The sequence below is a fragment of the Bombina bombina genome, chromosome 1, assembly GCF_027579735.1.
Source record: "Bombina bombina isolate aBomBom1 chromosome 1, aBomBom1.pri, whole genome shotgun sequence".
NCBI lineage: Eukaryota > Metazoa > Chordata > Amphibia > Anura > Bombinatoridae > Bombina > Bombina bombina.
The window spans coordinates 1462120938-1462145463 of record NC_069499.1 but is presented as its reverse complement, the minus strand read 5'-3'; the positions used below and the strand labels follow the sequence as shown (position 1 = coordinate 1462145463).

Here is a 24526-nt window from a genome sequence, read left to right as displayed (position 1 = left end):
TGTCCTGGGCCTTTCTCAGATCTCCACGGATGGAAAGTGAACGTGGAAAAGAGTTCTCTATCTCCGTCAACGAGGGTTCCCTTCTGGGAACTATAATAGACTCCTTAGAAAATGGATTTTTCTGACAGAAGGCCAGAAAATACAAAACTTCTAGACTCTTGTTCGGATCACTTCATTCCGTTCCTCTTCCTTCCATTAGCGCAGTGCATGGAAGGTGATAGGTTTGATGGTAGCGGGCAATGGACATAGTTCCTTTTGTGCGCATTTCATCTAAGACCATTATCAACTGTTCATCGCTCAGTTCAGTTGGAAGATGGGGGACTATTCAGACTTGTCTCCGAAGATACAAGTAAATCAGAGGATCAGAGACTCATTCCGTTGGTGGCTGTCCCTGGACAACCTGTCACAAGGGATGACCTTCCGCAGACCAGAGTGGGTCATTGTCACGACCGACGCCAGTCTGATGGGCTGGGGGCGCGTCTAGGGGATCCCTGAAAGCTCAGGGTCTTTGGTCTCGGGTAGAATCTCTTCTACCGATAAATATTCTGGAACTGAGAGCGATATTCAATGCTCTCAAAGCTTGCCTCAGCTAGCGAGGGCCAAGTTCATACATCAACCATCAGGGGGGAACAAGGGAGTTCCTAGGCGATGGAAGAAGTGACCAAAATCATTCTATGGGCGGAGTCTCACATCCTGCCACCTGTCTGCTATCCACATCCCAGGGAGTGGAAAATTGGGGAAGCGGATTTCTGAGTCGTCAGACATTGCAGTCCGGGGGAGTTGGGACTCCATCCGGAAATCTTTGCCCAAGTCACTCAAACCGTGGGGCATTCCAGACATGGATTCTGATGGCCTCGTCGTCAGAACTTCAGAGTTCCTTACTACGGGTACAGATCCAGGGATCCCAAGGGCGGCTCTAGTGGATGCACAAAGTAGCACCTTGGACCTTCAAACTAGCTTATGTGTTCCCGCCGTTTCCTCTCATCCCAGGCGGGTAGCCAGGATCAATCAGGAGAGGGCGTCGGTGATTTTGATAGCTCCTGCGTGGCCACGCAGGACTTGGTATGCAGATCTGGTGAATATGTCATCGGCTCCACCATGGAAGCTACCTTTGAGACGAGACCTTCTTGTTCTAGGTCCGTTCGACCCACTCCAGCTGACTGCTTGGAGATTGAACGCTTGATCTTATCAAAGCGAGGGTTCTCAGATTCTGTTATTAATACTCTTGTTCAGGCCTGAAAGCCTGTAACCAGAAAAATTACCACATAATTTGGTATATCTGTTGGTGTGAATCTGCAGGATTCCCTTGGGACAAGGTTAAGATTCCTAAGAGTCTATCCTTCCTTCGAGAAGGATTGGAAAAAGGATTATCTGCAAGTTCCTTGATGGGACAGATTTCTGCCTTGTCTGTGTTACTTCACAAAAAGCTGGCAGCTGTGCCAGATGTTCTAGCCTTTGTTCAGGCTCTGGTTAGAATCAAGCCTGTTTACAAAATTTTGACTCCTCCTTGGAGTCTCACCTAGGTTCTTTCAGTTCTTTAGGGGGTTCCGTTTGAACCCTTACATTCCGTTGATATTAAGTTTATTATCTTGGAAAGTTTTGTTTTTGGTTGCAAATTTCTTCTGCTAGAAGAGTTTCAGAATTATCTGCTCTGCAGTGTTTCTTCTCCTTATCTGGTGTTCCATGCAGATAAGGTGGAGGGGGGGGGGGGTGGGGGGTTTGCGTACTAAACCTGGTTTTCTTCCAAAAGTTGTTTCTAACAAAAACATTAACCAGGAGATAGGTTGTGCCTTCTTTGTGTCCTAATCCAGGTTTCAAAGAAGGGAACGTTTGTTTGCACAACTTGGATGTAGTTCGTGCTCTCAAATTTTACTTAGCAGCTACTACTAAGGATTTCAGACAAACTTTGTCTTTGTTTGTTGTTTATTCTGGTAAACGGAGAGGTCAAAAAGCAACTTCTACCTCTCTCTCCTTCTGGATTAATAGCATTATCCGATTGGCTTATGAGACTGCCGGACGGCAGCCTCCTGAAAGAATCACAGCTCACTCCACTAGGGCTGTGGCTTCCACATGGGCCTTCAAGAACGAGGCTTCTGTTGGATCAGATATGTAAGGCAAGCGACTTGGTCTTCACTGCACACTTTTCTAATTTTACAATTTGAGTACTTTTGCTTCTGCTGAGGCTATTTTTGGGAGAAAGGTTTTTGCAAGCCGTGGTGCCTTCCATTTAGGTGACCTGATTTGCTCCTCCCTTCAGGCCGTGTCCTAAAGCTTTGGTATTGGTTCCCACAAGTAAGGATGACGCCGTGGACCGGACACACCTATGTTGGAGAAAACAGAATTTATGTTTTACCTGATAGAATACCTTCTCCAACGGTGGTGTCCGGTCCACGGCCCCCCTGGTTTTTTTAATCAGGTCTGATAATTTATTTTCTTTAACTACCAGTCACCACGGGAACATAGGTTCTCCTATGCAAATATTCCTCCTTAACGTCGTCGTGATGACTGGGGTAGGCGGAGCCTAGGAGGGATCATGTGACCAGCTTTGCTGGGCTCTTTGCCATTTCCTGTTGGGGAGGAGAATATCCCACAAGTAAGGATGACGCCGTGGACCGGACACACCGTTGGAGAAAGTAATTTATCAGGTAAACATAAATTCTGTTTTTTTTTTTGTTTTTTCTTTTGCTCTTTCCTTTTATCACTTTTCAATACCCAGGCTACAGTATTGACATGACAACTGTTTTATAATTGATGTTATCATTTGCCATGTAATCATATACCACGAAAATACTACCGAATGTAATTACTTCTATCTGTCTGTTGCACTTGAAAAATAAAGATATTTAAAAAAAAAAAACAGAAGGGAGAGGAACGTGGAGGTCAGGAGGAAAGGATTTGACCTCTCTGTCGGTCTCTCAGTTGATGGGTAAATTGTGCACAATCTTTAGAATGTCCTGCTTCATATGCTGGCACTCGGTCACGTAGAACATGAAGAAAAAGATTTAATGGTAACAGATCACCCATTTTCATTTAATTCAATAACTTCTTTCACACCTGTGGTAGATTCCGTTTGTATACATGTAAATGACAAAATGCATAAAAAGATTTTACCTGGATCTAATACAGCAACACTTTGGTCTGTAGATCAGACAGTTTCTGTGGCCATATGTATCTTACATTAGTATCAATAGCAGAGGCCTAGGCATTCTTACTAACTGTAAATATGAAACAGTAGGCGAATGCGCAGTGCAATCCAAAACCAATCACTGCAAAGATATTTTGTGTTGCAGGTTAATGAAAATGCATTCGGCTTCACAGTAAATGGCCGTTGTGACATGTGTGTGAATCTGTGTCTCATCCTTCCTGTGTAGGTGGTGAGGAGCTGAGCAGGTTTTGAACATGGGTGCCATGTCTTTGGGCCGTCTCCTTCGACGTGCGTCCTCCAAAGCCTCCGACCTCCTGACATTGAGGTTCTGGACAAAGGAACAACCAGTGTGCTTGATGGAGAGATCATATTTTCCAAGAACACATGTGTGTGTGGCACCCTCCTGAGCTGCTGCAGGATGTGGGATCTCATCACCCTGGTAAGTCCAGATTGCAAGGAAACGGTTCTCTAGTCCAGTACTTCCCAACTCCAGTCCTCAATTATTCCTAACATTCCAGATGTTAGTAAATATTTTTTTTTCTTTAGCTGTTCAGTAGGTTAATTTTTTGTTGCTGACCCACCTGGTGCCTAGATAAGGAAAGCCTTTTAAAATGATTTTTTAATGATTGATAGAGCATGCCATTTCAAGCAACATTCTAATTTACTCCTATTGTAAATTTTTCTTCCTTCTCTTGGTATCTTTATTTGAAAAAGTAGGAATGTAAGCATAGGAGCCGGCCCATTTTTGGTTTAGCACCCTGGCAAGCGCTTTCTGATTGGTGGCTACATTTAGCCACCAATAAGCAAGTGCAGCCCAGGTTCTAAACCAAAAATGAACTGGCTCTTAAAGGGATACAAAAACCCACATTTTTTTATGATTCAGATAAAGCATGACATTTTAAGCAACTTTCTAATTTTACTCCAATTATCAATTTTTCTTTGTTCTCTTGCTATCTTTATTTAAAAGCAGAATGTAAATCTTAGCAGCCAACCCATTTTAGGTTCAGCACCATGGATAGTGCTGTGCTTATAGGTGGCTGACATTTATCTACCAATAAGCAAGGCATAACCCAGGTTCTCAACCAAAAATAGGCTGGCTCCTATGCATCACATTCCTGCTTTTTAAATAAAGATGGCAAGGAACGAAGAAAAATTGATAATAGGAGTATATTAGAAAGTTTCTTAAAATTGCATGCTCTGTCTGAATCATGAAAGTTACATTTTTACTTTAGTGTTCCTTTAATGGAAATTTAAAGGGCCAAAAATGCTCTAACGTGTTGCGTGCGTTGTTGCTGGCATATAACTATGGGTTTAATCACTGCAAAGGCTTTAAACAAATGCATCAGGGGATCCACGACAAGAGGGCATACATGTGCACCCCACCAATCACCAGATAGGTCACAGTAGTACATTGGTGCTCTTTAGGCATACCTAGGTATACTTTTTTAAAAGGACAGTATGAGAATGAGTAAATTTAGAAACAGAAGTAAATTGAAAAGTATCTTACATTTGCCGCTCTATCTGAACCATGGAAGTCTCAGTTTATCATGTCCATTAAAGCTCAAAATATAATGCCCCATAAAACATTTATGTAATTAAGGACATCATTGCAATATGCCACTTTTATCTGTTCTTCTTGTTTCTGCTATAGAAATGGTGCTGGTTCCACTCCCTTAAAATGTTTAAAGCAGCAATAAAACGTCATATTGATTTTAATTAAAGGGACTGTAAAGTACAAATGAAGCTTTCACGATTCAGATAGCGCAAGCAATATTAAGCAATGCCTCTCTTTACTTCTGTTATGGAATTTCAGGCTGCTATATTTGAGGTCAGTGTAGAATGGTGACAGTTAGCAAGTCCGTTATACATAAGTGGTCAGACTCGTCTATACTACACTGCTCTGTCGAACTATTACTTTTAATACGGTACAAACAGCTTATCTCCCATAATAACTTCATGCCTAATCAGTGCAGGAACTCCCAGGGGTATCCCACAATGATACTGCACTTTTCTAACACAAAAAAATAAGCAAAAATAGAAAACAGCACCAATCTCACTTCTCTTCTCCAGGCACCGGCAAAGAATGCCAAATCCACCAATGCAATCAAATAGCCTGTTGGCTTTTTTACAGGGTGAATTAATAGTGATGCAACGAAATGGAAATTCTGGACCGAAACCGAATCCGAAAATCCGGGATGCACTTGGCCGAAAACCGAAATGGTTACCGAAAATGCATTTTTTCAAATATTTTCAAATTATTTTTTTGTGTTTTTTTTTGTTGCATAATTAGAGCCAATAAAAAAAAAACATACTTTTATTGAAAGTAACACACTGAAATTGGACAAAAATATCTTAAAACAATAATATGCTACACAATAATTTTACCAAGAAAAAAAATAAATAAAAAGGCAAAAATGCAATTTTCGGCCAAAATGTTTCTGCGACCAAAATTTTGGTGCATCCCTGTTTAAAACAATTATAAATATCAATATACTGTATTATTCTTCATTTAGTTCTATGTAACAGGGTTTTTTTTTTTTACTAATTATCCAAATAAAGTATAGTCCTAGAAAACTCATTATATGCAGAACAGTAAGTCAAGTAATAAACTCAAACAACAGCTCTAGGCTAGCATCAAATTTTAAACATGCTACACAATAATTTTACCGAAAATAACAGGCAAAAAATCGAAAACCGAAATAGGCAAAAATGCCATTTTCGGCCGAAACTTCGGTGCATCCCTAGTGAATTGGGCCACATTAGAGAGTAATGATATGTCTGGTAGAATTAAATCTAAGTAAAAAGGTGTATTGGATAGACCTAAATGTATAGCACAATACAGCCAGACAAGAAGGGGTGTTGCACAGATCATAAAAAAACCCTGACGTATTAATACTTGTAATCCTAATTTTAAAGCATCTCATCAGTTGGGTCCAAATTTAAAGAGACAGTCAACTCCAAAATTTGTATTGTTTAAAAAGATAGATAATCCATTTATTACCCATTCCTCAGTTTTGCATAACCAACACGGTTATATTAATATATTTTTTACCTCTGTGATTACCATGTATCTAAGTCTCTTTTGACAGCCCCCTAATCCATTACTTTTTATTTATTATCTATTGACTTGCATTTTATCCACTTAGTGCTGTGTCCTGCACAACTCCACATGAGAGTGCACAATGTTATCTATGTGACACACATGGATTTGTAGTTTCTTGTTGTGAAAAGCAAATAAAAAAACATATGATAAGAGGCTGTCTGTAGTGGCTTACAAACAGGCAAAAATTTAGAGGTTTAAATGTTATAATGTGTATTAATATAACAATGTTGGTTGTGCAAAGGTAGGGGATGGGAAGTAAAAGTGTTATCTATCTTTTTAATCAATAACAATTTTGGTGTAGACTGTTCCTTTTTAAAGGATCTGCTTGTGCAAGTTGATATAGGCTCAAGTTTAGTTATGAGACAAACTGTGATTGGCACAACCATTACTGGTAGTTTTTCTTGTCTTGCCTGTTCCAATTGCAATGATTAGGGGATCTTATTTCAACCACTTCTTATACAGGGCATAAATTCCGCATTAATCATTTTTTGACATGTTATTCAAGTGAGTTGTATATATGAGTAAGTGTCCGTGTTCCAACTAGGATATTGAAGGACAGAATTGTTGAATACAAGTCAAATATGTGTTAAGGGACACGGAAGCACTGTTTCTTACCACTTTATGAAATTTTGGCACAGTGTCAGTCAGCTTAGATTCCAAGCAAAAGATTATGTTGATATGCCCAGGACGGGTAGTGATAGGGAGCCACTCCTTATAAAGAGAAGGGGTTAAATAGGGATTTTGAGTGGTCTTTATTTTTTGGAAAATGATAATGTAAAAAGATAACAATTAACAACATTTTGAAATGACCAACATATTTCTCTTGCAAGGTGTATCCAGTCCACGGATTCATCCTTACTTGTGGGATATTCTCATTCCCTACAGGAAGTGGCAAAGAGAGCACACAGCAAAGCTGTCCATATTGCTCCCCCTCTGGCTCCGCCCCCCAGTCATTCTCTTTGCCGCTCTAACAAGTAGCATCTCCACGGGAGGGTAAAGTGAATGTGGTGTTAGATTTGTAGTTTTTATATCTTCAATCAAAAGTTTGTTATTTTTAAATAGTGCCGGTTTGTACTATTTACTCTCTGGCAGAAATATGATGAAGAATTCTGCTGAGAGGAAAATGATTTTAGCATGTTGTAACTAAAATCCATTGCTGTTCCCACACAGGACTGAGGAGTACCAGAAAACTTCAGTTGGGGGAACAGTTTGCAGGCTTAACTGCTTTGAGGTATGTTTCAGTCATCTTTTTTCTAGTCAAGACAAGATAATGCTAGAAGACTGACAAGATTCCCCATGTGGGAAGGGTAAGCCATGTTCTGAGACTTAGTATAGAACTAGAGGCTTATTTAAGAGGGCTCAATAGACTGGTTATCACTTTTGCAGGGCAATCGATTATTTTATTTAGCAAAATACTCTTTATTGACACTTTTTAAGCACTTTGGTGTGTTTATTTGGGGTTTTATTCCACATGGCATTATGTTTAGTCACCTAAATTGGGTTATGAAGGCCCCACAGCTCCGGAGTGGAGTGGGAGGGGCCTAATTTCGTGCCTCAGTTGCGCAGTTTATTCTGACAGATTTACTTACATGCTGCTTCACATGGGTCCAGAGACTGCTTGAGGACTTCAGGAGGCTTGATTTTCGCAAATCCAATCCTTAAGGGAAGGTAGGGGCCACAGCAGGCTGCTGTGTCAAGGTGCTGTAGTTTATTAACCGGTTGTTTGCTTTAGGCGGCTCCGGTTTGGGCATTAAAGGGTTAATCAGGCTGAAACTTGCTGTGCAATCATATCGAAGCATTAGGCACATACTGTAAAAATTTCAAGAGATTTGGTTCATTTTTCACCATTTTGTAAAATTGGGTGCGCTTTTATTTCTTAAAGCACAGTACCATTTATTGCAAATTGTATTTTTTACTTGATAAAGTGTTTTTCCAAGCCTGCTTGTGTATAATACTAATCTGTTAAACATGTCTGACACTAAGGAAAAGCCTTGCTCTATGTGTTCAGAAGCCATGGTGGAACCCCCACTCAAAATGTGTCCCAAGTGCACTAATGTGTCTATTACACTTTAAACCCTTTAAGGACACAGCTTTCAGTTTGCTCAATTGTTTTATGACGGAAAAATTCCGTCATATGTCCTTAAGAGGTTAAAGATCATATTGTGTCACTTAAAAATATAGCCCTAGATGATTCTTTGACTGAAGGTAATGAGGATAGTCCGCCTTCCTCTCCCCATGTGTCATCACCAGTTACGCCCGCTCAAGCGATACCTAGTACCTCTAGTGCATTGGCACCTATTACATTGCAACAACTGGCGGCAGTCATGGATAATTCCCTTGCGGCCTTCCTATCCAAACTGCCAGTTTTCGCTAAAAAGCGCAATAGCTCTGTTTTAAGAACAGATGAGGAGCAGTCGGAAGCTTTGGGAGGTTTATCTGATGTACCCTCACAACACTCTGAAGTAGGGGCGAGGGATGTAATGTCTGAGGGAGAAATTTCTGACTCAGGAAAAGTTTCTCAGCGGGCAGAATCAGATTCACTAGCTTTTAAATTTAAATTGGAACACCTCCGCGTACTGCTTAGGGAGGTCTTATCAACTCTGGATGATTGTGACCCTATGGTGGTCCCAGAGAAATTGTGTAAAATGGACAAATATCTAGAAGTCCCTGTATACACTGATGCGTTCCCGATCCCTAAGAGGGTGGCGGATATTGTTGCTAGGGAGTGGGAAAGACCAGGTGTACCTTTTGTTCCCCCCCCCCCTATCTTTAAGAAAATGTTCCCCATAACTGATCCCAGGCGGGACGCGTGGCAGACGGTCCCTAAGGTAGAGGGGGCAGTTTCAACTAGCCAAACGCACAACCATACCAATTGAAGACAGTTGTGCTTTCAAAGATCCTATGGATAAAAAATTAGAAGGTTTACTAAAGAAAATATTTGTTCAACAGGGTTTCCTTCTCCAACCTATTGCCTGCATTATTCCTGTAACTACTGCAGCGGCTTTTTGGTTTGAGGCGCTGGAGGAGTCGCTCCAGAGGGAGACTTCATATGACGAAGTCATGGATAGAATTAATGCTTTAAAGCTGGCTAATTCTTTTATCACAGATGCCGCTTTGCAATTAGCTAAGTTAGCGGCGAAAAATTCTAGTTTTGCCATCATGGCATGCAGAGCGCTTTGGCTCAAATCATGGTCGGCCGATGTGTCGTCCAAAACAAAATTACTGAATATTCCTTTCAAGGGAAAGACCCTTTTCGGGCCTGAGTTGAAAGAGATTATTTCGGATATCACTGGGGGAAAGGGCCATGCCCTCCCGCAAGATAGGCCTTTAAGGCTAAAAACAAGGCTAATTTTCGTTCCTTTCGCAACTTCAGGAGCGGTCCTGCTTCAACCTCTGCAACCGCTAAGCAAGAGGGTAATGTTTCACAGCCCAAGGCAACCTGGAAACCTTTGCAGGGCTGGAACAAGGGTAAACAGGCCAAAAAGCCTGCGGCTGCTACTAAGACAGCATGAAGGGGTATCCCCCGATCCGGGACCGGATCTGGTAGGGGGCAGACTCTCTCTCTTTGCTCAGGCTTGGGCAAGAGATGTTCCCGATCCCTGGGCACTAGAGATCGTTGCTCAGGGATATCTTCTAGAATTCAAGGACTCCCCTCCAAGGGGAAGGTTCCACATTTCTCGTCTGTCTACAGACCAGACAAAAAAAGAGGCGTTCTTACGCTGTGTAGAAGATCTACTCAAGATGGAGTGATATGTCCAGTTCCAATTACAGAACAAGGACTGGGTTTTTACTCAAACCTGTTTGTGGTTCCTAAAAAGGAAGGAACTTTCAGGCCAATCCTGGATCTAAAAATTCTAAACAAATTCCTCAGAGTTCCATCATTCAAAATGGAGACCATTCGGACAATTTTACCGATGATCCAGGAAGGTCAATATATGACTACCGTGGATCTAAAGGATGCGTACCTTCATATTCCTATCCACAAAGATCACTATCAGTTCCTAAGGTTCGCTTTTCTGGACAAGCATTACCAGTTCGTGGCCCTTCCCTTCGGGTTGGCCACCGCTCCCAGAATTTTCACAAAAGTGCTAGGGTCCCTTCTAGCGGTACTAAGACCGCGGGGCATTGCAGTAGCACCTTATCTGGACGACATCTTGATACAGGCGTCGTCTTTTCCCAGAGCCAAGGCTCATACGGATATTGTTATGGCCTTTCTAAGGTCTCACGGGTGGAAGGTGAACACTGAAAAAAGTTCTCTGTCCCCGCTCACAAGGGTTCCCTTCCTGGGAACATTAATAGACTCGGTAGAAATGAAAATATTTCTGACGGAGGTCAGAAGGTTAAAGCTTTTAAGTACCTGCCGAGCTCTTCATTCCATTCCTCGGCCATCTGTAGCTCAGTGCATGGAGGTAATCGGATTAATGGTAGCAGCAATGGACGTAGTCCCTTTTGCTCAAATTCATCTCAGGCCACTGCAATTGTGCATGCTCAAACAGTGGAATGGGGATTATGCAGATTTGTCTCCTCAAATCCAACTGGACCAGAAAACCAGAGATTCTCTTCTCTGGTGGTTGTCTCAGGATCACCTGTCTCAGGGAATGTGCTTCCGCAGACCGGAGTGGATCATTGTAACGACCGACGCCAGTCTGTTAGGCTGGGGCGCGGTCTGGGGCTCCCTGAAAGCTCAGGGCCTATGGTCTCGGGAAGAGTCTCTTCTCCCGATAAACATTTTGGAACTGAGAGCGATATTCAACACGCTCCAGGCATGGCCTCAGCTAGCGGCGGCCAAATATATCAGATTTCAGTCGGACAACATCACGACTGTAGCATACATCAATCATCAGGGAGGAACAAAGAGTTCCTTAGCGATGAAGGAAGTAACCAAGATAATCAGGTGGGCGGAGGATCACTCTTGCCATCTATCTGCACTTCACATCCCAGGAGTAGACAACTGGGAAGTGGATTTCCTAAGTCGTCAGACTTTTCACCCGGGGGAGTGGGAACTCCACCCGGAGGTTTTTGCTCAGCTGACCCAGCTATGGGGTATTCCAGAGTTGGATCTGATGGCGTCCCGTCAGAACACCAAACTTCCTCTTTACGGATCCAGGTCCAGGGACCCCAAGGGGGCATTGATAGATGCTCTAGTAGCGCCTTGGTCCTTCAATCTGGCTTATGTCTTTCCACCGTTTCCCCTTCTCCCTCGGCTGGTAGCCAGAATCAAACAGGAGAAGGCCTCGGTAATTCTGATAGCGCCTGCGTGGCCACGCAGGACTTGGTATGCAGACCTAGTGGACATGTCATCTGTCCCACCATGGGCACTGCCAATGAGGCAGGATCTTCTAATACAGGGTCCATTCAAGCATCCAAATCTAGTTTCTCTGCAGCTGACTGCTTGGAGATTGAATGCTTAATTCTATCCAAGCGTGGGTTCTCTGAATCAGTCATAGATACTCTGATACAAGCTAGAAAGCCTGTCACCAGGAAAATTTACCATAAGATATGGCGGAAATATCTTTGTTAGTGTGAATCCAAGGGTTACTCGTGCAGTAAGATTAGGATTCCAAGGATATTGTCTTTTCTCCAAGAAGGATTGGAGAAAGGTTTGTCGGCTAGTTCCTTAAAGGGACAGATATCCGCTCTGTCTATCCTTTTACACAAGTGTCTGGCAGAAGTACCAGATGTTCAAGCATTTGCACAGGCTTTAGTCAGAATCAAGCCTGTCTATAGACCTGTGGCTCCTCCATGGAGTCTAAATTTAGTTCTTTCAGTTCTTCAAGGGGTTCCGTTTGAACCTTTACATTCCATAGATATTAAGTTATTATCTTGGAAAGTTTTGATTTTGGTAGCTATATCTTCTGCTCGAAGAGTTTCAGAATTGTCTGCTTTGCAGTGTAATTCACCTTATCTGGTGTTCCATGCAGATAAGGTAGTTTTGCGTACCAAACCTGGTTTTCTTCCTAAAGTTGTTTCTAATAAGAACATTAACCAGGAAATCATTGTTCCTTCCCTGTGTCCTAATCCAGCTTCTAAGAAGGAACGGCTTTTACACAATCTTGATGTGGTTCATGCTTTGAGATTCTGTTTACAAGCAACTAAGGATTTCAGACAAACATCATCTTTGTTTGTTGTCTATTCTGTTAAGAGGAGAAGTCAGAAAGCGACTGCTACCTCTCTTTCCTTCTGGTTGAAAAGCATAATCCGATTGGCTTATGAGACTGCTGGGCAGCAGCCTCCTGAACGAATTACAGCTCATTCCACCAGAGCTGTGGCTTCCACTTGGGCTTTCAAGAATGAGGCTTCTGTTGAACAGATTTGTAAGGCAGCGACTTGGTCTTCACTGCATACTTTTGCCAAATTCGATACTTTTGCTTCTTCGGAGGCTATTTTTGTTAGAAAGGTTTTGCAAGCAGTGGTGCCTTCCGTTTAGGTTACCTGTCTTGTTCCCTCCCTTCATCCGTGTCCTAAAGCTTTGGTATTGGTATCCCACAAGTAAGGATGAATCCGTGGACTGGATACACCTTGCAAGATAAAACAGAAATTATGCTTACCTGATAAATTACTTTCTCTTGCGGTGTATCCAGTCCACGGCCCGCCCTGGCAATTAAGTCAGGTTAAAATTTCTTGTTTAAAACTACAGTCACCACTGCACCCTATGGTTTCTCCTTTTTCTCCTAACTGTCGGTCGAATGACTGGGGGGGCAGAGCCAGAGGGGGAGCTATATGGACAGCTTTGCTGTGTGCTCTCTTTGCCACTTCCTGTAGGGAATGAGAATATCCCACAAGTAAGGATGAATCCGTGGACTGGATACACCACAAGAGAAAGTAATTTATCAGGTAAGCATAAATTCTGTTTTTTGCTTATGTAATTATAATATGTACTGTATAACTTTTTGTGATATTCTGTGTCAGTACTGTATGTAAAAAAAATGTTTAAGATGGTAATGTTAAGTTATGCCCACTAGATGGCAACACTACGATACCATATTTAAAGTGATAGTAAATTCTCCCCTTTGATAAACTGATCCAGAATGTTAGTCATATTTTAGATGGAGTTTATTTCATAAGTTGTCATTAAGATGCCATATAACTTACTTTTTAATGTAGATATAAAATTCAGATACCTGCACTCTTGCCGTCTATTCCAAAAGTCATATTTTTTGTGAACTAATGGTTTGAACTGTTCACCAATTAGCGCTTTAGCCATATGGTACCTTTTGTTGTACCCAGAGCACTAATTGGAGAACAGTTCATACCGTTAACTCTCAAAAAAAGATTTTGTTTTCAAAGTGGGCGGTTGGAGGGCAGGGAATTTGAATTTCAGCACTACATTAAAAAGTAAGCGCATCTTCATTACAACAGATGAATTAAACTTCATCTAAAATATCACTAACATTCCGGCTCTGTTTATCTAAAGGGGAGAGTTTACTATTACTTTAAACATGACTCAAGTGTAATACCTTTAGACATGATTAATGTCCAGATAGTGGATTGAAACGTCTATAATTTTTTTTAGAGCCCCTGATGGATGATTAAAGGTCCTTTTATATAAATCCCATGGCTGGAATGATTTAGTTTTTAATTTATTTTTTTAACATGTGGTCATATAATGTTGATGATGCAATAAGGAAGTCTAGGTATGAAGGCGTGAGAGATGTTAGCCAATCAGTGCTTCTCTACGTGCCTGCCCAGAGAATGCACACATTATATACATGTACACACACATACCCTGCCCAGAGAATGCACACATTATATACATGTACACACACATACCCATCCCAGAGAATGCACACATTAGATACATGTACACACACATACCCTGCCCAGAGAATGCACACATTATATACATGTACACACACATACCCATCCCAGAGAATGCACACATTAGATACATGTACACACACATACCCTGCCCAGAGAATGCACACATTATATACATGTACACACACACATACCCATCCCAGAGAATACACACATTAGATACATGTACACACACATACCCTGCCCAGAGAAGATACACATTAGATACATGTACACACACATACCCTGCCCAGAGAAGATACACATTTATATACATGTACACACACAAATACCCTGCCCAGTGAATGCACACATTATATACATGTACACACACAAATACCCTGCCCAGTGAATGCACACATTATATACATGTACACACATAAATACCCTGCCCAGTGAATGCACACATTATATACATGTACACACACACATACCCTGCCCAGTGAATGCACACATTATATACATGTACACAAACATACATACCCTGCCCATTCTCTGGGCAGCGTATGTGTGTGTGTGTACATGTATCTAATGTGTGCATTCTCTGGGCAGGGTATGTGTGGTGTGTACATGTATATAATGTGTGCATTCTCTGGGCAGGGTATGTGTGTGTGTACATGTATCTAATGTGTGCATTCTCTTGGCAGGGTATTTGTGTGTGTGTGTACATGTATCTAATGTGTGCATTCTCTGGGCAGGGTATGTGTGTGTGTACATGTATATAATGTGTATCTTCTCTTTGCAGCGTGTGTGTGTGTGTGTGTGTACATGTATCTAATGTGTGCATTCTCTGGGCAGGGTATGTGTGTGTGTGTGTACATGTATCTAATGTGTGCATTCTCTGGGCAGGGTATGTGTGTGTGTACATGTATATAATGTGTATTTTCTCTTTGCAGCGTATGTGTGTGTGTACATGTATCTAATGTGTGCATTCTCTGGGCAGGGTATGTGTGTGTGTGTGTACATGTATCTAATGTGTGCATTCTCTGGGCAGGGTATGTGTGTGTGTACATGTATATAATGTGTATCTTCTCTTTGCAGCGTATGTGTGTGTGTGTGTACATGTATCTAATGTGTGCATTCTCTGGGCAGGGTATGTGTGTGTGTGTACATGTATCTAATGTGTGCATTCTCTGGGCAGGGTATGTGTGTGTGTGTACATGTATCTAATGTGTGCATTCTCTGGGCAGGGTATGTGTGTGTACATGTATATAATGTGTGCATTCTCTGGGCAGGGTATGTGTGTGTACATGAATATAATGTGTATCTTCTCTGGGCAGGGTATTTGTGTGTGTACATGTATATAATGTGTGCATTCTCTGGGCTGGGTATGTGTGTGTACATGTATATAATGTGTGCATTCTCTGGGCAGGGTATGTGTGTGTACATGTATCTAATGTGTGCATTCTCTGGGCAGGATATGTGTGTGTACATGTATCTAATGTGTGCATTCTCTGGGCAGGGTATGTGTGTGTACATGTATATAATGTGTGCATTCACTGGGCAGAGTATGTGTGTGTGTACATGTATATAATGTGTATCTTCTCTGGGCAGGGTATGTGTGTGTGTACATGTATATAATGTGTATCTTCTCTGGACAGGGTATGTGTGTGTGTACATGTATATAATGTGTGCATTCTCTGGGCAGGGTATGTGTGTGTGTACATGTATATAATGTGTGCATTCACTGGGCAGGGTATGTGTGTGTGTGTGTGTGTACATGTATATAATGTGTATCTTCTCTGGGCAGGGTATGTGTGTGTGTGTGTGTACATGTATCTAATGTGTGCATTCTCTGGGCAGGGTATGTGTGTGTAAATGTATCTAATGTGTATCTTCTCTGGGCAGGGTATGTGTGTGTGTACATGTATATAATGTGTGCATTCACTGGGCAGGGTATGTGTGTGTGTAAATGTATCTAATGTGTATCTTCTCTGGGCAGGGTATGTGTGTGTGTACATGTATATAATGTGTGCATTCTCTGGGCAGGGTATGTGTGTGTGTGTGTACATGTATATAATGTGTATCTTCTCTGGGCAGGGTATGTGTGTGTGTACATGTATATAATGTGTATCTTCTCTGGGCAGTGTATTTGTGTGTGTGTACATGTATATAATGTGTGCATTCTCTGGGCAGGGTATGTGTGTGTGTACATGTATATAATGTGTATCTTCTCTGGGCAGGGTATTTGTATGTGTGTACGTGTATCTAATGTGTGCATTCACTGGGCAGGGTATGTGTGTGTGTACATGTATATAATTTGTGCATTCACTGGGCAGGGTATGTGTGTGTGTGTGTACATGTATATAATGTGTATCTTCTCTGGGCAGGGTATGTGTGTGTGTGTACATGTATATAATGTGTATCTTCTCTTTGCAGCGTATGTGTGTGTGTGTGTACATGTATCTAATGTGTTCATTCTCTGGGCAGGGTATGTGTGTGTACATGTATCTAATGTGTATCTTCTCTGGACAGGGTATGTGTGTGTGTACATGTATATAATGTGTGCATTCTCTTGGCAGGGTATGTGTGTGTGTGTATATGTATATAATGTGTGCATTCACTGGGCAGGGTATGTGTGTATGTACATGTATATAATGTGTATCTTCTCTGGGCAGGGTATGTGTGTGTGTACATGTATATAATGTGTATCTTCTCTGGGCAGGGTATGTGTGTGTGTACATGTATATGATGTGTATCTTCTCTGGGCAGGGTATGTGTGTGTGTGTACATGTATATAATGTGTGCATTCACTGGGCAGGGTATGTGTGTGTGTGTGTGTACATGTATATAATGTGTATCTTCTCTGGGCAGGGTATGTGTGTGTGTGTACATGTATCTAATGTGTGCATTCACTGGGCAGGGTATGTGTGTGTACATGTATATAATGCGTGCATTCTCTGGGCAGGGTATGTGTGTGTACATGTATCTAATATGTGCATTCACTGGGCAGGGTATGTGTGTGTGTGTGTACATGTATATAATGTGTGCATTCTCTGGGCAGGGTATGTGTGTGTGTGTGTGTACATGTATATAATGTGTGCATTCTCTGGGCAGGGTATGTGTGTGTGTACATGTATCTAATGTGTGCATTCTCTGGGCAGGGTATGTGTGTGTGTACATGTATATAATGTGTATCTTCTCTTTGCAGCGTATGTGTGTGTGTGTACATGTATCTAATGTGTGCATTCTCTGGGCAGGGTATGTGTGTGTGTGTGTGTACATGTATCTAATGTGTATGTTCTCTGGGCAGGCTATATGTGTGTACATGTATCTAATGTGTGCATTCTCTGGGCAGGGTATGTGTGTGTGTGTACATGTATCTAATGTGTGCATTCTCTGGGCAGGGTATGTGTGTGTGTGTGTGTGTGTACATGTATCTAATGTGTATCTTCTCTGGGCAGGGTATGTGTGTGTGTGTACATGTATCTAATGTGTGTATTCTCTGGGCAGGGTATGTGTGTGTGTGTGTACATGTATATAATGTGTGCATTCTCTGGGCAGGGTATGTGTTTGTACATGTATATAATGTGTGCATTCTCTGGGCAGGGTGTGTGTGTGTGTGTGTACATGTATCTAATGTGTGCATTCACTGGGCAGGGTATGTGTGTGTACATGTATATTATGTGTGCATTCTCTGGGCAGGGTATGTGTGCGTACATGTATCTAATGTGTGCATTCTCTGGGCAGGGTATGTGTGTGTGTGTGTACATGTGTATAATGTATGCATTCTCTGGGATGGGTATGTGTGTGTACATGTATCTAATATCTGCATTCACTGGGCAGTGTGTGTGTGTGTGTACATGTATATAATGTGTGCATTCTCTGGGCAGGGTATGTGTGTGTGTGTGTACATGTATCTAATGTGTGCATTCTCTGGGCAGGGTATGTGTGTGTGTGTACATGTATATAATGTGTGCATTCACTGGGCAGGGTATGTGTGTGTGTGTGTACATGTATATAATGTGTATCTTCTCTGGGCAGGGTATGTGTGTGTGTGTACATGTATATAATGTGTATCTTCTCTTTGCAGCGTATGTGTGTGTGTGTGTGTACATGTATCTAATGTGTGCATTCTCTGGGCAGGGTATGTGTGTGTGTGTACATGTATATAATGTGTATCTTCATTGGACAGGGTTTGTGTGTGTGTACATTTATATAATGTGTGCATTCTCTGGGCAGGGTATGTGTGTGTGTACATGTATATAATGTGTGCATTCACTGGGCAGGGTATGTGTGTGTGTACATGTATATAATGTGTATCTTCTCTGGGCAGGGTATGTGTGTGTACATGTATATAATGTGTATCTTCTCTGGGCAGGGTATGTGTGTGTGTGTACATGTATATAATGTGTGCATTCACTGGGCAGGGTATGTGTGTGTGTGTGTGTACATGTATATAATGTGTATCTTCTCTGGGCAGGGTATGTGTGTGTGTACATGTATATAATGTGTATCTTCTCTGGGCAGGGTATGTGTGTGTGTGTGTACATGTATATAATGTGTATCTTCTCTGGGCAGGGTATGTGTGTGTGTACATGTATATAATGTGTGCATTCACTGGGCAGGGTATGTGTGTGTGTAAATGTATATAATGTGTGCATTCTCTGGGCAGGGTATGTGTGTGTGTAAATGTATATAATGTGTGCATTCACTGGGCAGGGTATGTGTGTGTGTGTACATGTATATAATGTGTATCTTCTCTGGGCAGGGTATGTGTGTGTGTGTACATGTATCTAATGTGTGCATTCACTGGGCAGGGTATGTGTGTGTACATGTATATTATGTGTGCATTCTCTGGGCAGGGTATGTGTGTGTACATGTATCTAATATGTGCATTCTCTGGGCAGGTTATGTGTGTGTGTGTACATGTATCTAATATGTGCATTCACTGGGCAGGGTATGTGTGTGTGTGTGTACATGTATATAATGTGTGCATTCTCTGGGCAGGGTATGTGTGTGTGTGTACATGTATATAATGTGTGCATTCTCTGGGCAGGGTATGTGTGTGTGTGTACATGTATCTAATGTGTGCATTCTCTGGGCAGGGTATGTGTGTGTGTGTACATGTATCTAATGTGTGCATTCTCTGGGCAGGGTATGTGTGTGTGTGTACATGTATCTAATGTGTGCATTCTCTGGGCAGGGTATGTGTGTGTGTGTGTGTGTACATGTATCTAATGTGTGCATTCTCTGGGCAGGGTATGTGTGTGTGTGTACATGTATATAATGTGTATCTTCTCTTTGCAGCGTATGTGTGTGTGTGTGTACATGTATCTAATGTGTGCATTCTCTGGGCAGGGCATGTGTGTGTACATGTATATAATGTGTGCATTCTCTGGGCAGGGTATGTGTGTGTGTGGACATGTATCTAATGTGTGCATTCTCTGGGCAGGGTGTGTGTGTACATGTATCTAATGTGTGCATTCTCTGGGCAGGGTATGTGTGTGTACATGTATATAATGTGTGCATTCTCTGGGCAGGGTATGTGTGTGTACATGTATATAATGTGTGCATTCTCTGGGCAGGGTATGTGTGTGTACATGTATCTAATGTGTGCATTCTCTGGGCAGGGTATGTGTGTGTGTGTACATGTATATAATGTATGCATTCTCTGGGATGGGCATGTGTGTGTACATGAATCTAATGTGTGCTTTCTCTGGGCAGGGTATGTGTGTGTGTGTACATGCATATAATGTGTGCATTCTCTGGGCAGGGTATGTGTGTGTGTGTACATGTATCTAATGTGTATCTTCTCTGGGCAGGCTATATGTGTGTACATGTATCTAATGTGTGTATTCTCTGGGCAGGGTATGTGTGTGTACATGTATCTAATATGTGCATTCACTGGACAGGGTATGTGTGTGTGTGTACATGTATCTAATGTGTGCATTCTCTGGGCAGGGTATGTGTGTGTGTGTACATGTATATAATGTGTGCATTCTCTGGGCAGGGTATGTGTGTGTGTGTACATGTATCTAATGTGTGCATTCTCTGGGCAGGGTATGTGTGTGTACATGTATCTAATGTGTGCATTCTCTGGGCAGGGTATGTGTGTGTGTACATGTATATAATGTGTATCTTCTCTTTGCAGCGTATGTGTGTGTGTACATGTATATAATGTGTGCATTCTCTGGGCAGGGCATGTGTGTGTACATGTATCTAATGTGTGCATTCTCTGGGCAGGGTATGTGTGTGTGTGTACATGTATATAATGTATGCATTCTCTGGGATGGGCATGTGTGTGTACATGAATCTAATGTGTGCTTTCTCTGGGCAGGGTATGTGTGTGTGTGTGTACATGCATATAATGTGTGCATTCTCTGGGCAGGGTATGTGTGTGTGTATACATGTATCTAATGTGTATCTTCTCTGGGCAGGCTATATGTGTGTACATGTATCTAATGTGTGCATTCTCTGGGCAGGGTATGTGTGTGTGTATACATGTATCTAATGTGTATCTTCTCTGGGCAGGCTATATGTGTGTACATGTATCTAATGTGTGCATTCTCTGGGCAGGGTATGTGTGTGTAAATGTATCTAATGTGTGTATTCTCTGGGCAGGGTATGTGTGTGTGTGTACATGTATATAATGTGTGCATTCTCTGGGCAGGGTATGTGTTTGTACATGTATATAATGTGTGCATTCTCTGGGCAGGGTATGTGTGTGTGTGTGTACATGTATATAATGTGTATCTTCTCTGGGCAGGGTATGTGTGTGTGTGTACATGTATCTAATTTGTGCATTCACTGGGCAGGGTATGTGTGTGTACATGTATATTATGTGTGCATTCTCTGGGCAGGGTATGTGTGTGTACATGTATCTAATGTGTGCATTCTCTGGGCAGGGTATGTGTGTGTAAATGTATCTAATGTGTGCATTCTCTGGGCAGGGTATGTGTGTGTAAATGTATCTAATGTGTATCTTCTCTGGGCAGGGTATGTGTGTGTGTGTACATGTATCTAATGTGTGCATTCTCTGGGCAGGGTATGTGTGTGTACATGAATCTAATGTGTGCTTTCTCTGGGCAGGGTGTGTGTGTGTTTGTGTTTATGTATCTAATATGTGCATTCACTGGGCAGGGTATGTGTGTGTACATGTATCTAATGTGTGCTTTCTCTGGGCAGGGTATTTGTGTGTGTGCATGTATATAATGTGTGCATTCTCTGGGCAGGCTATGTGTGTGTACATGTATATAATGTGTGCATTCTCTGGGCAGGGTATGTGTGTGTACATGTATATAATGTGTATCTTCTCTGGGCAGGGTATGTGTGTGTGTACATGTATATAATGTGTGCATTCTCTGGGCAGGGTATGTGTGTGTGTGTGTGTACATGTATATAATGTGTGCATTCTCTGGGCAGGGTATGTGTGTGTGTGTACATGTATATAATGTGTGCATTCTCTGGGCAGGGTATGTGTGTGTACATGTATCTAATGTGTGCATTCTCTGGGCAGGGTATGTGTGTGTGTACATGTATATAATGTGTATCTTCTCTTTGCAGCGTATGTGTGTGTGTGTGTACATGTATCTAATGTGTGCATTCTCTGGGCAGGGTATGTGTGTGTACATGTATCTAATGTGTATCTTCTCTGGGCAGGCTATATGTGTGTACATGTATCTAATGTGTGCATTCTCTGGGCAGGGTATGTGTACATGTATCTAATGTGTGCATTCTCTGGGCAGGGTATGTGTATGTGTGTACATGTATCTAATGTGTATCTTCTCTGGGCAGGGTATGTGTGCACATGTATCTAATGTGTGTATTCTCTGGGCAGGGTATGTGTGTGTGTGTACATGTATATAATGTGTGCATTCTCTGGGCAGGGTATGTGTTTGTACATGTATATAATGTGTGCATTCTCTGGGCAGGGTATGTGTGTGTGTGTGTACATGTATATAATGTGTATCTTCTCTGGGCAGGGTATGTGTGTGTGTGTACATGTATCTAATTTGTGCATTCACTGGGCAGGGTATGTGTGTGTACATGTATATTATGTGTGCATTCTCTGGGCAGGGTATGTGTGTGTACATGTATCTAATGTGTGCATTCTCTGGGCAGGGTATATGTGTGTACATGTATCTAATGTGTGCATTCTCTGGGCAGGGTATGTGTGTGTGTGTACATGTATATAATGTATGCATTCTCTGGGATGGGTATGTGTGTGTACAGGAATCTAATGTGTGCTTTCTCTGGGCAGGGTGTGTGTGTTTGTGTTCATGTATCTAATATGTGCATTCACTGGGCAGTGTGTGTGTGTGTGTGTGTACATGTATATAATGTGTGCATTCTCTGGGCAGGGTATGTGTGTGTGTACATGTATATAATGTGTGCATTCTCTGGGCAGGGTATGTGTGTGTGTACATGTATATAATGTGTGCATTCTCTGGGCAGGGTATGTGTGTGTGTGTACATGTATCTAATGTGTATCTTCTCTGGGCAGGCTATATGTGTGTACATGTATCTAATGTGTGCATTCTCTGGGCAGGGTATGTGTGTGTGTGTGTACATGTATCTAATGTGTGCATTCTCTGGGCAGGGTATGTGTGTGTACATGAATCTAATGTGTGCTTTCTCTGGGCAGGGTATTTGTGTGTGTACATGTATATAATGTGTATCTTCTCTTTGCAGCGTATGTGTGTGTGTGTGTGTACATGTATCTAATGTGTGCATTCTCTGGGCAGGGTATGTGTGTGTGTGTACATGTATATAATGTATGCATTCTCTGGGCAGGGTATGTGTGTGTACATGTATCTAATGTGTTCATTCTCTGGGCAGGGTATGTGTGTGTACATGTATCTAATGTGTGCATTCTCTGGGCAGGGTATGTGTGTGTACATGAATCTAATGTGTGCATTCACTGGGCAGGGTATGTGTGTGTGTGTACATGTATCTAATGTGTGCTTTCTCTGGGCAGGGTATTTGTGTGTACATGTATATAATGTGTGCATTCTCTGGGCTGGGTATGTGTGTGTGTGTACATGTATATAATGTGTGCATTCTCTGGGCAGGGTATGTGTGTGTACATGTATCTAATGTGTGCATTCTCTGGGCAGGGTATGTGTGTGTACATGTATCTAATGTGTGCATTCTCTGGGCAGGGTATGTGTGTGTACATGTATCTAATGTGTGCATTCTCTGGGCAGGGTATGTGTGTGTGTGTACATGTATCTAATGTGTATCTTCTCTGGGCAGGGTATGTGTGTTTACATGTATATAATGTGTGCATTCTCTGGGCAGGGTATGTGTGTGTACATGTATCTAATGTGTGCATTCTCTGGGCAGGGTATGTGTGTGTGTACATGTATATAATGTGTATCTTCTCTTTGCAGCGTATGTGTGTGTGTGTGTGTACATGTATCTAATGTGTATCTTCTCTGGGCAGGCTATATGTGTGTACATGTATCTAATGTGTGCATTCTCTGGGCAGGGTATGTGTGTGTACATGTATCTAATGTGTGCATTCTCTGGGCAGGGTATGTGTGTGTACATGTATATAATGTGTGCATTCTCTGGGCAGGGTATGTGTGTGTGTGTACATGTATCTAATGTGTATCTTCTCTGGGCAGGGTATGTGTGTGTGTGTACATGTATATAATGTGTGCATTCTCTGGGCAGGGTATGTGTGTGTGTGTACATGTATCTAATGTGTATCTTCTCTGGGCAGGGTATGTGTGTGTACATGTATCTAATGTGTGCATTCTCTGGGCAGGGTATGTGTGTGTGTGTACATGTATCTAATGTGTATCTTCTCTGGGCAGGGTGTGTGTGTGTGTACATGTATATAATGTGTGCATTCTCTGGGCAGGGTATGTGTGTGTGTTTGTACATGTATCTAATGTGTGCATTCTCTGGGCAGGGTATGCGTGTGTGTGTGTACATGTATCTAATGTGTGCTTTCTCTGGGCAGGGTTTGTGTGTGTGTGTACAAGTATCTAATGTGTGCATTCTCTGGGCAGGGTATGTGTGTGTACATGTATCTAATGTGTATCTTCTCTGGGCAGGGTATGTGTGTGTACATGTATCTAATGTGTGCATTCTCTGGGCAGGGTATGTGTGTGTACATGTATCTAATGTGTATCTTCTCTGGGCAGGCTATATGTGTGTACATGTATCTAATGTGTGCATTCTCTGGGCAGGGTATGTGTGTGTGTACATGTATATAATGTGTATCTTCTCTGGGCAGGGTATGTGTGTGTGTGTACATGTATCTAATGTGTATCTTCTCTGGGCAGGGTATGTGTGTGTGTGTACATGTATATAATGCGTGCATTCACTGGGCAGGGTATGTGTGTGTACATGTATATAATGTTTACCTTCTCTGTGCAGGGTATGTGTGTGTACATGTATCTAATGTGTATCTTCTCTGGGCAGGGTATGTGTGTGTACATGTATCTAATGTGTGCTTTCTCTGTGCAGGGTATGTGTGTGTACATGTATATAATGTGTGCATTCTCTGGGCAGGGTATGTGTGTGTA

The 24526-nt window shown here is 42.0% G+C and overlaps 1 protein-coding gene across 1 annotated transcript in view; it reads left to right on the top strand.

Moving 5' to 3' along the window:
* Nucleotides 1-3371: 3371 nt before the first annotated feature.
* Nucleotides 3372-24526, top strand: part of TBC1D16 (TBC1 domain family member 16) — a 144752-nt gene continuing 123597 nt past the window's right edge. The window contains 3 exon segments of the mRNA XM_053706430.1: nucleotides 3372-3471; nucleotides 3474-3525; nucleotides 3528-3584. Of these exon segments, the coding sequence (XP_053562405.1) occupies nucleotides 3400-3471; nucleotides 3474-3525; nucleotides 3528-3584 (181 nt within the window). The 5' untranslated portion in view covers nucleotides 3372-3399.